This window comes from Rutilus rutilus (genome assembly GCF_951802725.1).
Source record: "Rutilus rutilus genome assembly, chromosome: 6".
Taxonomy (NCBI): Eukaryota; Metazoa; Chordata; class Actinopteri; order Cypriniformes; family Leuciscidae; genus Rutilus; species Rutilus rutilus.
Window position 1 is genome coordinate 37,230,123 of NC_140214.1, and position 14,911 is coordinate 37,245,033.

A 14,911-nucleotide genomic window follows, 5' to 3' on the forward strand; every position below is an offset into this window, starting at 1 on the left:
ATCCCGGCTTGGTTTGGGAAAATGACGAGAAAAGTATTTTCAGGATTCCCTGGAAACACGCGGGGAAGCAGGACTACAATCGCGATGAGGACGCGGCGCTCTTCAAGGTGATTGATGATGAAGATGATGAGGATGTCACTGTAAAAAATATATACATTATCAATAAGTTATGACAACATCAAATTAAGATGAGTAATTTTCAACTTAAGTTATACAAGATTCAACTCATTTTAGCCAAATTTAAGCTGTAATGACTTAAACATCCAAGTTGATTGTACTTAAAAATTGAAAGCAGCTTTAATCAGTTTTAGACCTTATTCAAGTCTGAGTAGTTATCAAACCGAGTTGACTTTTAAACTCACTTTTTTTTCCAAGCAAGACAACACAGACAGAAGTTGGTTAGCTTCTAAATGATACGCAACAATAGATCTAGTGTTGAAAATGAAGAGAGAAGTGGTCGCAAACATTAGATAATGCCTATAGTTAATGTGATGGGACACTTGTGAGAACATGAGAAGAACTGACTTCATACGTCCACTAAAAACACCAACTGATCCAAAGTCAACATGCAAAAAATGATGAAGAAAAGTGCCGTTTGTTCTGAGAAAAACGCATTTGTTTGCAGCCACATGGTTTGATATTTTGTTATCTGATGCGATGCATCCATGCACCTCTAAGTGGCTTCAGTGTCCACATAGGTTCTGGGGCAACTGTATAATGTATAGGCATTGTTATAATAGTAAATACATAAAGGCACATTTTTGACAGTGTCTAATACATTTTATTTTAGGCTGTTTTTATTTTATTTTACTTTTTAAAAAATCATATTCAGTCCAACTTTAATCCAAGGTCACATAGTTACACATTACTTACATGTACTTGCTATAGTAATAACAGTAAATGATGCATAATTACAAGTAACTATAGTACATGTAGTTAATTCATATTCACGTCAGCTTAAAATAAAGTGTATTTTGTAGGATCATTCATGTCAGTCAGTGAAGATGCTTTAGTTTTGCACTGAGCTGAAAAAGCCCATTGAATGGCTGGATTGGCACAGTGTGTTTTAGAAACAACAGCATTGACAGTTCAATCAATCAAATATACTAAGTATACAGCATTTTATTAATTTCCTTATTATATTATTATCATTAATAAGAATCGTAATGACTATCCATTCTGACATTCATCATCTCTGATATACATTATATACGGGGTTCCTATCTGTTCATAACTGGTAGATGTGAGCATTAAAGTTCTTCTCCTTCATGGCTTCTTCTCATCTCATCTTATCTTCATGGTTGTTGTAGGCTTGGGCTCTGTTCAAAGGCAAATACAGGGAAGGATTGGACAAACCAGACCCTCCAACATGGAAGACGAGACTCCGCTGTGCCCTGAACAAAAGCAATGACTTCGATGAACTGGTTGAGCGAAGCCAGTTAGACATATCCGATCCTTACAAGGTCTACAGGATAATACCAGAAGGAGCAAAGAGAGGTAATTTCCATACTTGGATGCTTGGTTTTCTCTTGTTTCAAGAATAGAAGGTTTTTTATTACCAATTTATTGGTTGCCTTCTAATGCACTTTTTGGTAATAGGAAGTCACCTATTTAAAGGGTGCACTTTTTGGTCTTGGTCTGATGCATTGAAACTCACCAGCTCTTTCTGAAAAGTAAGCAGAATTTTGAGCAGAGCTAATTTGCCACACGGATGCTCTGCATTCACATTCAATATTGCTTCTTGCCTTCAGTATGTGTAGCAGGAAACTAAGAGGAAGCCGCTACATGTGCTAAAATCCCTCAAGCTTTTTATAGAGAGCTTCGGTTACCAAGTGCACAGCGCTAAGCAACAAAATCACCCCTCAGACCTTGCATAACTCAAGCTTGTGCTTTTGAGAGGTTGGGTCAAGACCATGAAGACATCTGGTTGGACCCTAAAATATCCAAGTATTTTGTGCAAGAACAAGAATTTCATAAAAGGTGACATAAAAAATAGATTCACACCTAGTTGCTATTCTTAGAGCTTGTGAACTACCTGTGAAGTGGAGGCAAGATTTGAACTGGAAGAGAACGTGCATCTTTGAGTAAATGCTAAAGTAGATACACACGTTTAAAATGCACAGATCAATGTCCAGAAAAGCTTCTGTTCAAACGAGAAGTACATCGACACAGGAAGGAATTCTGCATTTGTGGTAATTCATAACTATTTTACATCTTGGCGAATTGGTTCAAATTCATACAAAATCGCTAACTTATAAAATTGTTTTCTCATGAGATCGGGTTGGCTGTCTAACAGCTTTCCGAAATCTATGCGTGCTTTCTGGTCGAGCAAACCAAAATAAAACTCAACATGAAATAGAAGTTGTGATAGAAGGACAGGGCTTGATTTTGTCCGTGGGGAATTGATTGGACGGTTGTGGTTTGCTATTGGCTGATCTCATGTGAGTGACAGGTTTCCCCGCCCTCATCATCAGAGAAGAGAAGAGGGGGGGGAAGTTATTCTTATTCAAGATCACAATGAGAGATAAAGAAAAAATAACGTGCAGGTTTTGCAGCTTGAGATTGATAAACATTGTTGTGCAGTTATTCTCTGCGAAGGGTATGAAGAGCTGTTGTTTTTGCATTTTAGGCTCTAAGGCCAGTAGTATGGAGGACAACACGGCACACGTGACTCCTATTAGTTATCCCATGCATTCTCCTTATCCACCTCTACAGCCTCAGGTAAGATGCCATGATGTCTTGACACTTTTCTCAAATTATTAATATCCATGGCAGACGTCTCATGTGAAGAGATATTTCCTATCGTATTCAGTGTCCTATTAGCATTGCATCTACATCAATTACATTTACATCTACTTATTTTTTCCTAGCAGACAGTTATTTTAGTATCATTGAGATACTGTTATAGCTTTCATGTTGATATTTAAAATTAGCTCTTTAATTTAATTTTTTTTTTTTTTTATTATTATTTTTATATCAGTAGGTTTAGTTAAATTAGTGCACCAAGTTTTTGTAATGTTTTTTTTTTTTTTTATGGTTTTAGTTTTAGCTCTAGTTTTGTTTTACTATTATAACCCTGAAGTGAAAGTGCACAATCAACCCTGCTGAAAAGACCAGCTGGTTCAAGGCTGCGTTTCTCAAAAGAATCCTGAGCTACTGTAAGTTGATCATAGAGACGCCATTGGTGGCAATGATTCTACGATATACTTAGGCTTACGATGCTTTTGGGAAACGCAGCCCAGACTGGTTATTGCTGGTAAACCAGCATAGCCATATGAAACATGACTGGTAAAGCTGGTTGTCCAAGTAAATCTCGTTAAGAACTCTAAGAGCCATTCCTGCACACTGGCTTCCCATGCTGGGTACCAGTATCCAAAACCAAACCTATGCTGGTGACCATGTTGTTTTTCTAGTAGTCTAGTGATAAAGACTCAAAAACCTGCCCATTGTCTCCTGCAGATCCCAGGATATATGCTCCCCCAGGAGAGGCGTGATTGGAGGGAATATAGTGCAGACCAGCCTCATGCCCAGACGCCTCACGCGGAGTTACCGTACGGCCAGTGTCCGTATCCCTCGACTCGCTCCTTATCCTGGCATGCATCGCCCTGTGACAACGGTAACGGCTTCCAGCTTCTACAATACTACAAAATGAGTTGACGACATCAAAGGGATAGTTCACCGAAAAAGAAAATTCTGTCATTCACTCACCCTCATGTCGTTCCAAACCCATAAGACTATCGTTCATCTTCGGAACACAAATGAATATATTTTTGATGAAATCTTAGAGCTCTCTGACCCTCCATTGACAGTCTACGCAACTACCACTTTGATGCTTCAAAAAGTTCATAAAGATATTGTGAAAGTAATACATATGAATTAAGTGGTTTAGTCCAAAATTCTCCGAAAATTTTCTTCAACTTACACATCAGTTGTGGAAACCGGAAGCTCAAGCATGTTTGCTTGACGTGTGAGAACCAGTGAGGTTCATTCACACGTTTGATGTTCCGCAAGAACCCGTTGAGTTTGTTCTCGCGTGTTAGTTGACCTTCTGTTTAAGTTCGCTGATCAATGTGAATAAAAGCCTAAATTAAATCTGTTCATCATATAAAGTGACAGAGTCTCTTCAGAAAATTTGGACTAAATCGCTCAAATTCATCAATTCGAATAGTTTACGATCTCTTTATGAACTTTTTGAAGCGTCAAAGTGGTAGTTGCGTAGACTGTCAATGGAGGGACAGAAATCTCTCAGATTTCATCAAAAATGTCTTCATTTGTGTTCTGAAGATGAACGAAAGTCTTACAGGTTGACATGAGGGAGAGTAATTAATGATTAGTGAACTTATTCTTGGTGCTAGAAGCTCTCTCTTGTTCGCTTGTTCCTGTAACTTTAAAAAGAAAGAGGAAATCCATATTTATGATACACTGTGTCTGCATTAAAGGTTATTTATTAATGTCTCTTCTCACTCTGCAAAACGGAAAACTCAAGGTATACCAATAAATTTGCATCACAGACAGTCTTCTGACTGTCTGCAACTCATTTTGTATTGGGAGTCTTGGTCTTGAGGACTCTCAAGATGACGCAAACAGTGCCTTGATCAAATCTAAAAATGTAGAGTCTTTGTCCAGATCTGGCTTTTATCCTTATTTGTTTCAGGGATAATTGTACTAAAGTTGATAATTGTAATCACCATTACAGAATTTACAAGAACTGCATGGTCCTGAAATGCTACTTAACCTCCATAAAAAAAAGGTGGCCTGGTCTTTGGACTGACAAGTCTTGGTCTGGGTTTGGTTTAGGCCTTGGTCTAGTCTTCATCTGTACTTAGCAGGTCCAGTCGTGGTCTGGGTCTGCTCTCCATCCCGACTCTGATTGTTGAAGGCTTACAATGAGAGAAAGTGGAAAGCTAAACATCCCAGATAACAGGGAATGTTCTTAGAATTTTGGCAAATATTCTATAAAAGTTACGAACAAACATTCTTCTGGTAAAGTTAATAGAATGTTTGGTTAGAGTTATCTGGTCTTTAATAATGATCTCAAAATGCAAGGACAAAAAAACTCGATGTACTTTGTTCATGGAATGTTTTTTTTCCTAAACATTTTAGTTGGGCGGTCGTTTAAGTTTTTTTTTTTTTAAAGTAATGTTCCCATAATGTTTGCAAAATGATGAAATAGAATGCTTAACGTTTGCATAACCAAAACATTAAAAAAAAAAAAGAACATTCAGAGACCTTTCAGAAATAACGCTTTCATAATGGGAACTTTAGAAAAAGGTTCTTATGTTTGTTAGCTGTGATATTTTATATGATTAACGGTTTAGGCACTTTTGTCATCACAATGTATAATTATTTTTGATGGTGCTCTGATTAGTGTCAGCTGTGGTAAATTCAGCTATTTTAATGCTGGTACATTTTCCAGGATACCAGATATCTGGCTCCTTCTACACCTACTCACCGACAGAAACCCATCCAGTGGCAATGGACCCAAGTATGAGATCCGCTGAAGCCATGGCCATTTCAGGTAAATAAACATGACTCACACACACACACACACACACACACACAGGGAGCATTATATGATGTTATTATAGGATTATATGTGATTTAGATGATAAAAAGGTTGGTATTGTGTATTGGGCCAATAAGCAACCACCTAGTAACCACATAAAACACTTAAATTGTGCATTGCAGCAAGTTTTGCTTAAAAGTAAAGTAAAATCAGTCACCATGACTAAACTCTAAACCATTCTATGTTCCGTCCTCCGTAGACTGTCGCCTGCACGTCTCGCTGTACTATCGGGAGTCACTTGTGAAGGAAGTGACCACCAGCAGCCCTGAAGGTTGTCGAATCTCGTCCTCCTCGTCCCCGGGATCCCCTTCGTCCCCTTCTTCTCCTTGCCCAGAGGAAAGGCTCTATGGTGGGGCAGAGCCCGTGCTCTTTCCCTTCCCATACCCTCAGTCCCAGCGGCGCGGGGCAGAGAAGCTGCCCAACATCTTGGAGCGTGGCGTTCTGCTGTGGCTGGCGCCGGACGGGCTGTACGCCAAGCGCCTGTGCCAAGGCAGGGTGTATTGGGAAGGTCCACTGGCACCGTATGCAGACAAGCCAAACAAGCTGGAGAAAGAGCAGACCTGCAAGCTGATGGACACGCAGCAGTTCCTGTCAGGTTAGAGGAGATTTCACTCTTCACTGCTACATTACTAGGGAAGTGCTTGGTTCTGACTTGAGTTCATGGTGTATTTTGAAGATCTCAGGCCAGTGGGGTTTTGTGTGTAGTCCAAGAATCAGTCCAGTTTGACTAAAGTCCCTTTAATTAAGATGCAGCTTGATTAGATCTTTTTGAACACAATTATCCGCTGTTAGATAAGCATTTGTGTGATTGCTTGGGTTGGCGATGTGACGCACATGCTTCCATGCATATCTAATTTATGCAACGTGCAGAATGGTTTTCTGTGTAATTCGTTCGCAAAACCATTCTTACACAAGCTATCATATTCAGTTTAATGCAACCATTTAAGGAATCACTACTGTGTGGATGATTCACAATGAATAAAATGTTGACACAATTTTTTATTCTAAGAACTGTACACGGAAAGGTTCTTTGTGGAATCCAAAATGGTTCTTCTATGGCATAAGAAACAACCTTTATAGTGTTATATTGAACCTTTTTGGGATAAAGAGCTCTTTAAGGCCCTGTTTGCACTAGTGCATTTCCGTTTTAAAACGCAAAACTTTTGCTACGGTTATGCCTGGCGTCCACACTACTCCAGTTTTCGACTTTTGGAAACGCTGCAGACCCTGTTTTAGTTTGAAAACTCCGGGGTTGTGTTTCAGTGTAGACGGACCAAACCAGAGACTTATGAAAACGAAAGCATGCCCACATTCGGATCATTGTGTATCCTTCCCTGATTCGTCAAGCCCCTATCATATGACCATTACGCTACCGCAACACGACAATAACAGACCAGCCTCGACGACCATGGAAACAATAACATGGAGACGGAACTGCAAGCTTTGCTGATTTTGTTGTCCTTTTTAGCAGCCATTGTGCAGTTAAACTCTGCATTTAATAATCCTGCAGCTGCCTACATGCGCAGACTCTAGAGGCTAGCTATTATTAGAGCAAACACTTGTTCAGTGTGCATTAATGCTCATGTGACATGCGTTTTCGGTCATGTAGTGTGGATGGAGATCTTTTCTGAAATGCAGTGGAAACACCAGTATGGACGAGAATCGTTTTCATTTTATAACGTCGTGTTAAAATGGAAAAAGTGTAAACGGGGCCTAAAATTGAGTCAAGAACCCCTTTTGAATCTTTTTTTCTAAGAATGTAGCAATGCAATAGATCAAGGGTGTCCAATCGTGCTCCTGTAGGGCCACTGTCCTGCAGAGTTCAGAGTAATTTAAACACTCCTGAACCATCTAATCAAGGTCTTGCTAGGCTGACTAGAAACTTGAAGTAAGTTGGAGCTAAAACTCTGCAGGACCTCCAGAACCGAGTTTGGTTCCTCAAAGAACCTTTTCACATTGTGGAGAATATTCTAATAATATGAAGAACCTTTTTCCAGTATAAAGAACCTTTTGTTCAGTGAAAAGGCTCTTCACAGAACCATCAATGCCAATAAAGAACCTTTATTTTTAAGAGTGTATGGGAAACAGTGCTACATAAATAATCTTTATCGGATGGCACTCCTTTCAGAGATGTTTGCCTATCTGTAGATATGCTGAAGAAGTGTTTTGATGTGTGAGCATCTTTTAGCCCATATTGTTTTGTCATATCAGGAGAAAGACCTGTCATTTAACTAGTGGCAGTTATGCGGTGTGTTTATTAACCTATGCGTGCTCTGACACGTCATGATTAGGCCTGTCTCTAATGTCACACTTTTCACTCGGTGCTTGACACTGTGGGATTTTCCAGCGAGTGCTCCTGACCATCACACACATTCATTCGGACTCCATCAGCACCTGCTAAAAGTTCATTTGCATTTCAGCCTCCTACTAGTCATCAGTTTATGTGAACATGGGGGTCTAGTGTTCACATTATTGCTCATCAGGAGTTTTTTTATCTTTGATGGGAAGAGTAATGACTGTAAAGATGTCAAATGGCATTAAAATTACCCTTCAGTAATTTCAAACACTTTTGTACCACTTCATATTTTGTAAGGCATATCAAATTTTTATTGTTTCTTAAATTACATTTTAAGCATTACGATTTTAATCAATTTGAAATCTTTTCAGTCTGTCAGTACTATTATCGAAATCATATTAAACACATTCCACCCCATCACACTTGTTATTGCTGGATTAATATAAGACAAAAAAAACCCCTCTCATTACTGCAATTTGAAAAATTATTTAAATGAAAAATCTATGCATCATGGTTGCTGCACTGCCTTTTATTTATGCAAAAATGTTTTTTTTTTTTTATGTAGAAACAATTTTCACTCAGAAATTGCTAGTAAATTTCACAATTATTACAAGGAAATGGCGAGATTGATTCAGTTGTGAAATCTTAAATAGTATTTTATTGTTGAACATACAAAATGAAAAAAATGAAGTTTTGTAAATAAAACAGTGTATTATAGTAATATATAATGAGAATAACCTACCATTGATAAATAATTACAATAGTCAAAACATGCATTTCGGTAATGATAATTTAGTGGGGAAATTTTGACATAAAAAAAAATTTTCAAATGCAAAATAAGAAAATAATCTCAATGATCCAAAATGGCTTCATGTTCTTCATGCTAAATATTTTTTTCTTTTGATAGTGAGATGAGCTTTTTTGTGTGAGATTCACACTTAAATATGTGAAATTCGACTTTATTGTCTGTTTACTGATGATGTGATCTGTTGTTCTTCTCAATACAGAATTGCAGGGTTTCATTCACCACGGCCGCCCCATGCCGCGCTCTCAGGTGGTGCTGTGCTTTGGAGACGAGTTCCCGGACCCCCAGCGGCAGAGCAAAATGATCACAGCTCAGGTAAAAACAGCCACCTCTATACTGATCCTAGCCAGTCCGCAGCTTGATGTACCATGATGATTCATCACAGACAGCAACATAGTGTCTACCCAGATCCGGCCCACATCTGAAACACGTGGAATCCACATGTACCAGGTGTGGGCTGGATCTGGGCCAACACTATGTTGCGGTCTGGGATTATAGATGTATTAGTGTGAACACAGTAGATGCATGTTCTACAAACACTCTATTCAGATCTAGTTCAGTCATGAAACTCTTGAGGGTACAGGCTGGTCCTTTGAATTAAATCTGCAAGCACATCATTACCTCATGACACGAGCTGATTGGCCTCTGCTGATCCTGCAGCCAATGAGATTGCTTGCTCAACATTAAACTTTAAATAGACTGGTTCAGTGTTTGCTGTGAGCTGGTCCTGCGGCGCTTTATCACAGTTCCTCTGAACCCCTCTACCTCCCCCAGCTCCACCTACCTAGATCTGCTACGGGATTTATGTATGCGTATTTATGCAGCAGCAGCAGCATCATATCTTACATGCTCACAGCAGTGTCTCTGTATCTATTAATAATCAACAGCACAGCTGATCTAGTCTGCCAAGACCAAATACATTAACATTGCCATGCTAAAACTATTACGAGAGTTGTCATGATTGAAATAATCATAATTCATCAACAGTGAGGAATACCTAGATGTGATGTTTAGAATGAAATGTCAGCATCATCTTGGTAACTGTAGAGAACAAAATTGCTTTATGAGGCATAAGATTTACAGGACGTCTCAATTTGATGAGAAGGAAGATCTGCAATAGAGTGCAACTTTAGAGTGCAACTTTTTAATATGTAGAATCATGTTTAACAGCAGAATTTGTGGTGAAAACTGCATTAGCCATGATGCTGTATAGAAAATTCCATCAATCAGAGAGTCGTGACAAGCAAACCGGCCAAAAGAGCTCTTATGCTGTTCGCAATACTTCAGGGGATTGTAGTTCTTTACCTCACTAAAGCCAGTTCACACCAAGAGCGATAACTATAATGACATCTGTATTAGTGTCCACATCAGCGGACGATAACAATCTGTTTATCCTATGGCCCCGATCACACCCAACGTGTTTTTCAGGTTCGAAAACGCGAGGTGCGCAACAGTGCGCTGTGTTTTTTATGTTGCTAGGCAACCACTGAAACAGCTGTCCTATCAGTCTAGTAAACGTCAAATCAGCCTTTTATTAACTTTATTTACTTTCTGTTAACATTGTGGTAGTTACGGTTCGTGAAGTCGTTAAGCTCCTGGTAACTCGCGAGAGCACCACAAGTTTATCCTCCATCATCGCACTCTCCGGGCGTTCAAGCAACTGTAGCTTTCGTCACTAAAACGGAAGGCCCACCTCTCCATTCATTCGATTGGACAGTGGAAAAAAACGCGATGACGTCGGGCGCTATTTCCGCTCGGAGTTGCTTTTTTTTTCAACTGCAAAAAACGCGAGGCGCAGCAGGCGCATAAACAGCGCGCAGAACGCTCACTGCCATAGGAAACCAATTGAAAAAAGGCGCCTCTCACTGCAAAAACGCATCAGGTGTGATCGAGGCCTAAGCGCGCACTGCAGTTTTGTCGTTTCCAACAATATTTTTCTGCGACGTTACGGTTATTCTGTCATGACAACTCTTGGGAGATTGGTATGGTAATGGATATGGCAATGTTAATGTATTTGGTCTTGATGGAATAGATCTGCTACCGAGACTTTCTACTGCCAACTCATTCACAGACATTGTGTAAGACATGATTGCACATGTAACATGCATGAAATAACCCCCGTTGCAGATCTATACAGGTGGAGCTGGGGAAGGTGGAGGGTTTCTGAAAGCTCACTACATAATGCTACCAGCAACACACCAGTATTTGAATATTGAGCTCATTGGCCTCTGATGCAACAGCAACCAATCAGCTGTGCTATGTAGTTAATGATGTGATCTCTACCGAATGAGTTAAAGACATATCAGCCTGCGCCATCTAGAGTTTCATGCCAGAACTAAGAATAGTTGTGGTGTGAAATCTTTCCATCTGGTGTAGACAGTGTCACTCCAAACCAACATGTCTTGTCTTGTTTCACAGGTGGAGCCCATGTTTGCCAGGCAGCTCCTGTATTTTGCAGGCCAGACCAACGGTCACTACTTGCGCGGATACGAGCTTCAGAGTCAAGGTGCTTTACCTGTAGAAGAGTATCAGAGGAGCATCCAACACTTGCAAGAGTAACCGTCACATAAAAGAGCTCATGTTCCCAGAGCCTGCCAAATGGAGGATCATTAACATGGTAATGAAGACTTGAAATCGTATTGCAATTGCCTGACCAAGTACCCACTTTCACATCCCAAAAGCTACCATGCGCATCTAAACAGCTCTTCGGACACAATGAACATATTGTAATTTTCATGACGATCGAAGTTGCTGGTAAATTATGTCTCAATATACTGTGCGGTCCAAAAGAGAACACATGGAAAATATGAGATTTTTGGTCAGATTTCTTATGTTCAAAATATGATCATCAGGTTTTGTTCATGTCGCTGTCATGAAAGCGAAACAACAAAATGCTATAAGACAAGTTCAACTTTTCACTCAAATCGTCATGCTTTAGTAGTGAAACATGACCCAAGACTTTTGGACCCCACTGGACTTCTAAATGTTTCATATGGACATTTCAGAAAGAAGTTTACCAAAAGTAACAACTACAAATGTAACTATTCTTCTCTCAAAATATAGTAAGAATTGTTTGTTAGTGGGTCAAATATTTTTGATAAATTGCTGTATATTTGCATAGATTTTCTTTTTCCAGTCTGTATTACACTGCTTTCCTAACACAATTCTCTATTTTTCTCATTGTTTTTAACTCGGCAACATGTGAGTATTTATATTGCATGCATGTAAGTGTCTAAATGCAAAGCCGAATGTACTGTATAGTTGTATAGATATCTTGAATGTAATCAAAGTAATTATTTCTCTGAATGGCATCTGACAAGAAGTTATATAATGCTAAATACTAAGAAACAGTTTGTGGTTGTGTGTGTGTGTGTGTGTGTGTGTGTGTGATTGTTATCTGCCTTCAAGTAAAGATCTAAGTTGCAAATGTTATCAATTCAAGATCTGCTTGTGTATGTGTGTGTGTGTGTGAGAGAGAGAAAGAGAGAGTGTGTGTCGCACGAGAGCAGGTAACTGCCCACAAAACTGTGATGATGTCAGATGTGTGAATGAAAGAGGCATGAAGAGAAAAACCTTTTAAATTTTCTTGTTTCCAGCTTTAACTGTTTTTATTGTCTTTTTGTTGTTGGTTTGTCTATTTGATTTCAAATCTGGATGTTTTTTTTAGTCAAATAAAGATATTTTTCTTATTATCCTCCTGTATATTGTTTGCTTCTTCTTGGCATCAAAAATGTTGCAGAATGTTGCATTTTTTTTTTTCACATTCACGGTTATCTATGAGCTCACTAATAAGAATAAATCTTATTGAGAATCCAGGGGCGGTTCTAGGGACAGTGGATATTTGGGTATTTAGCCCAAACTGAAAAGTATTCAAAGTGATTTAAGGGAATACAAAAAAAGGAAAGGTCTTACTGTATTTGTGAAGAAATCAATTTAAACTATTTGCAAATAATATTTTATTTTAAAGTGCACACATTCACTCTTAGGGTATGTTTACACGACAACGATGTAGTAAACACGGAAAAGTATTTCTGTCAGGACCACTACCGTCAAATATGATTGACAATTAGCATACAGTTTGGATTGGCGGAATGGTTCCGTTCTGGGCGAGAACTCCCTGCGCATCCATGCAGTCTAGCATGGATAAGAGCAGGGAGAGCAGCAATAATCCCCCTTGGGGTAAACAGAACAGAACCAACATGAAAATTGCAAATATATTTAATTCAAGATTTTAAAAGTACAACATATTCGATAATTGTTCTGATTCAAGGGGAATCAGAATGTCAAATCCTGACTGGGCGAGAGGAGGAGCTGGGGATGGAGGAGGGTAATTAGCTCCTGAGAACGCGATAGCTGCTGATAATACTGAAGGAGCTTATATATGTATACAGTGATAGGTGTCGTATTCCTATAGGTACAGTAGATGTGGATCAGCTGATGCGAGCTTGACTAACATGACCTGCCAGAACTAACGCTACGCTTGATTTCCGAAAAACTACTGAAAACGCTGTATTATCAATGCCAGGCCAGTAGTTGGCGATGTCACTTTGTAAAGAAACACTTTGCGCCTATAGACTGAGAGTTTGCGTTTTCAGGCCCACAAAACGGCGTTGTGTAAATGAACAGACAAAATGCTTACAAAATTTATCGTTTTTCGTTTTAGTTGAAAAACGTTGCAAAATGTTTCTTGCGCAAAACGTTTCTTGCGTTGTCACATTCACATGAATGATAGCAAATGTATTATTCAAAAAGGGTGAAATTAGATTTTAAAAAGTCGAGTAATCTGCATTAGGACTAGGCAATAAACGATATTACATCGAGACTGCGAACAAATTTACGCCGATAACGATGATAAGCTCTGGAGATTTTTACGTCGATAGACGTGCAGATCATGTCTATATTGGGTCCATCGGTCCATGACCAATTCTGGACATTTATTCGACTTCCAGACTAGGTCCACTATTTGGACGTCCAACCATGACCCAACTTGGACGTCATTTTGACGTTCAACATTTGACCTTTGAACTGGGTCATTTTTTTGGACGTCTATGACAGGTGCAGGCAATGTACATGATTAAAGTTTTTTTTTTTTTTTTTTTTTTTTTTACAAATATCAACATTGTTGTTATTAACCTGATTAATACATATGAATACAGATTATTTATAATTATTTAAGATCGTTTTCCAAAAACTCCATTTGATTGTCTCAGCAGCAGGTGATAACTGGAGACGCATACAAAGGCGTAATGCAGTAGCTCAAACAGTAGAGCTGTGCAACACCAAGATCATGGGTTCGCTTCCCAGGGAAAGCAAGAACTGATAGGAATGTAAATGTGTAATGCAATGTAAGTCACTTTGGATAAAAGTGTCTGCCAAATGCATAAATGTAAATACATGGTACAGAAAACATGGCCTTTTGAAACATGGGACTACAGTTATAGAAGTTGTATAAAGACGTCTAAAATTAGTCTAAATTTGATGTTGCAAAGACGCCCACAAACGACCACATTTGGACTATAAATAACCCTTACACGGAGGTCCCACAGACGTCAACATTAGACGTGCGGTAGACGTCGAAAAAAGGCGCCGTCTGGCGTAACAAAACAACCCCTTCAGTGGTCAGAAATTGGACGTCCAAAAATGACATAGAAAAGATGTCACTCAGACGTCACATTGCACAGTAACAGTTAATAAGTGATTTCTGCGTGTCTCTGTCTCTGAACAGCGCGGTTTCATCTGATACACAAACTCACACACATGTGATTCTCACAGTGTTTTCAGCATCTGCCATCTCCTTATATGAGGACATTAACACATGAACTTTATCCCCAGAGCTGCTTTGAGAGTCACTTCACAAGCTTCATTTGAGAAAAACTACTGTCAAATACACACTGAAACTGAAACTAAAACTGAAAGATCTTCACGACAAACCGTCACAATAAAAGTTTGGTTTAACTTCAAGAAATTATGACAGAAATGTTATTTTTTCATTCGCGCTTTCAACAGGGTTACCATGTTTAGCTGCTACACTAATGACGCGTTCATTTATTTCCATGGGCATTGTTTTCATTAGCTATATGTTAATGTGTGCGGTTGATTTCAGGGGGGAAACATGTCACGACAAGTCACTTCACTTCAATCTCGTTCTGTCATATGTTCATTCATATGTACAAATATATGCATAAATGCTGATGCAGCAGCTTGTTTTCTCACTCAGAAGCACGTGTATGGTTTTATTGTCTAT

The 14,911-nt window shown here is 39.0% G+C and overlaps 1 protein-coding gene across 2 annotated transcripts in view; it reads left to right on the forward strand.

Annotated features, from left to right (window-relative positions):
- Window positions 1–12,359, forward strand: part of irf4a (interferon regulatory factor 4a) — a 12,944-nt gene extending 585 nt beyond the window's left edge. For both annotated transcript variants that reach the window (XM_084410863.1, XM_084410864.1), the window contains exons 2-9: window positions 1–107; window positions 1,311–1,497; window positions 2,630–2,721; window positions 3,460–3,616; window positions 5,417–5,518; window positions 5,766–6,161; window positions 8,870–8,982; window positions 11,086–12,359. The exon at window positions 1–107 is cut by the window's left edge. In XM_084410863.1, coding sequence (XP_084266989.1) covers window positions 1–107; window positions 1,311–1,497; window positions 2,630–2,721; window positions 3,460–3,616; window positions 5,417–5,518; window positions 5,766–6,161; window positions 8,870–8,982; window positions 11,086–11,226 — 1,295 coding nt within the window. In that variant the 3' untranslated portion in view covers window positions 11,227–12,359. The remainder of the gene's footprint in view (window positions 108–1,310; window positions 1,498–2,629; window positions 2,722–3,459; window positions 3,617–5,416; window positions 5,519–5,765; window positions 6,162–8,869; window positions 8,983–11,085) is intronic.
- The last annotated feature ends 2,552 nt before the right edge of the window (window positions 12,360–14,911 follow it).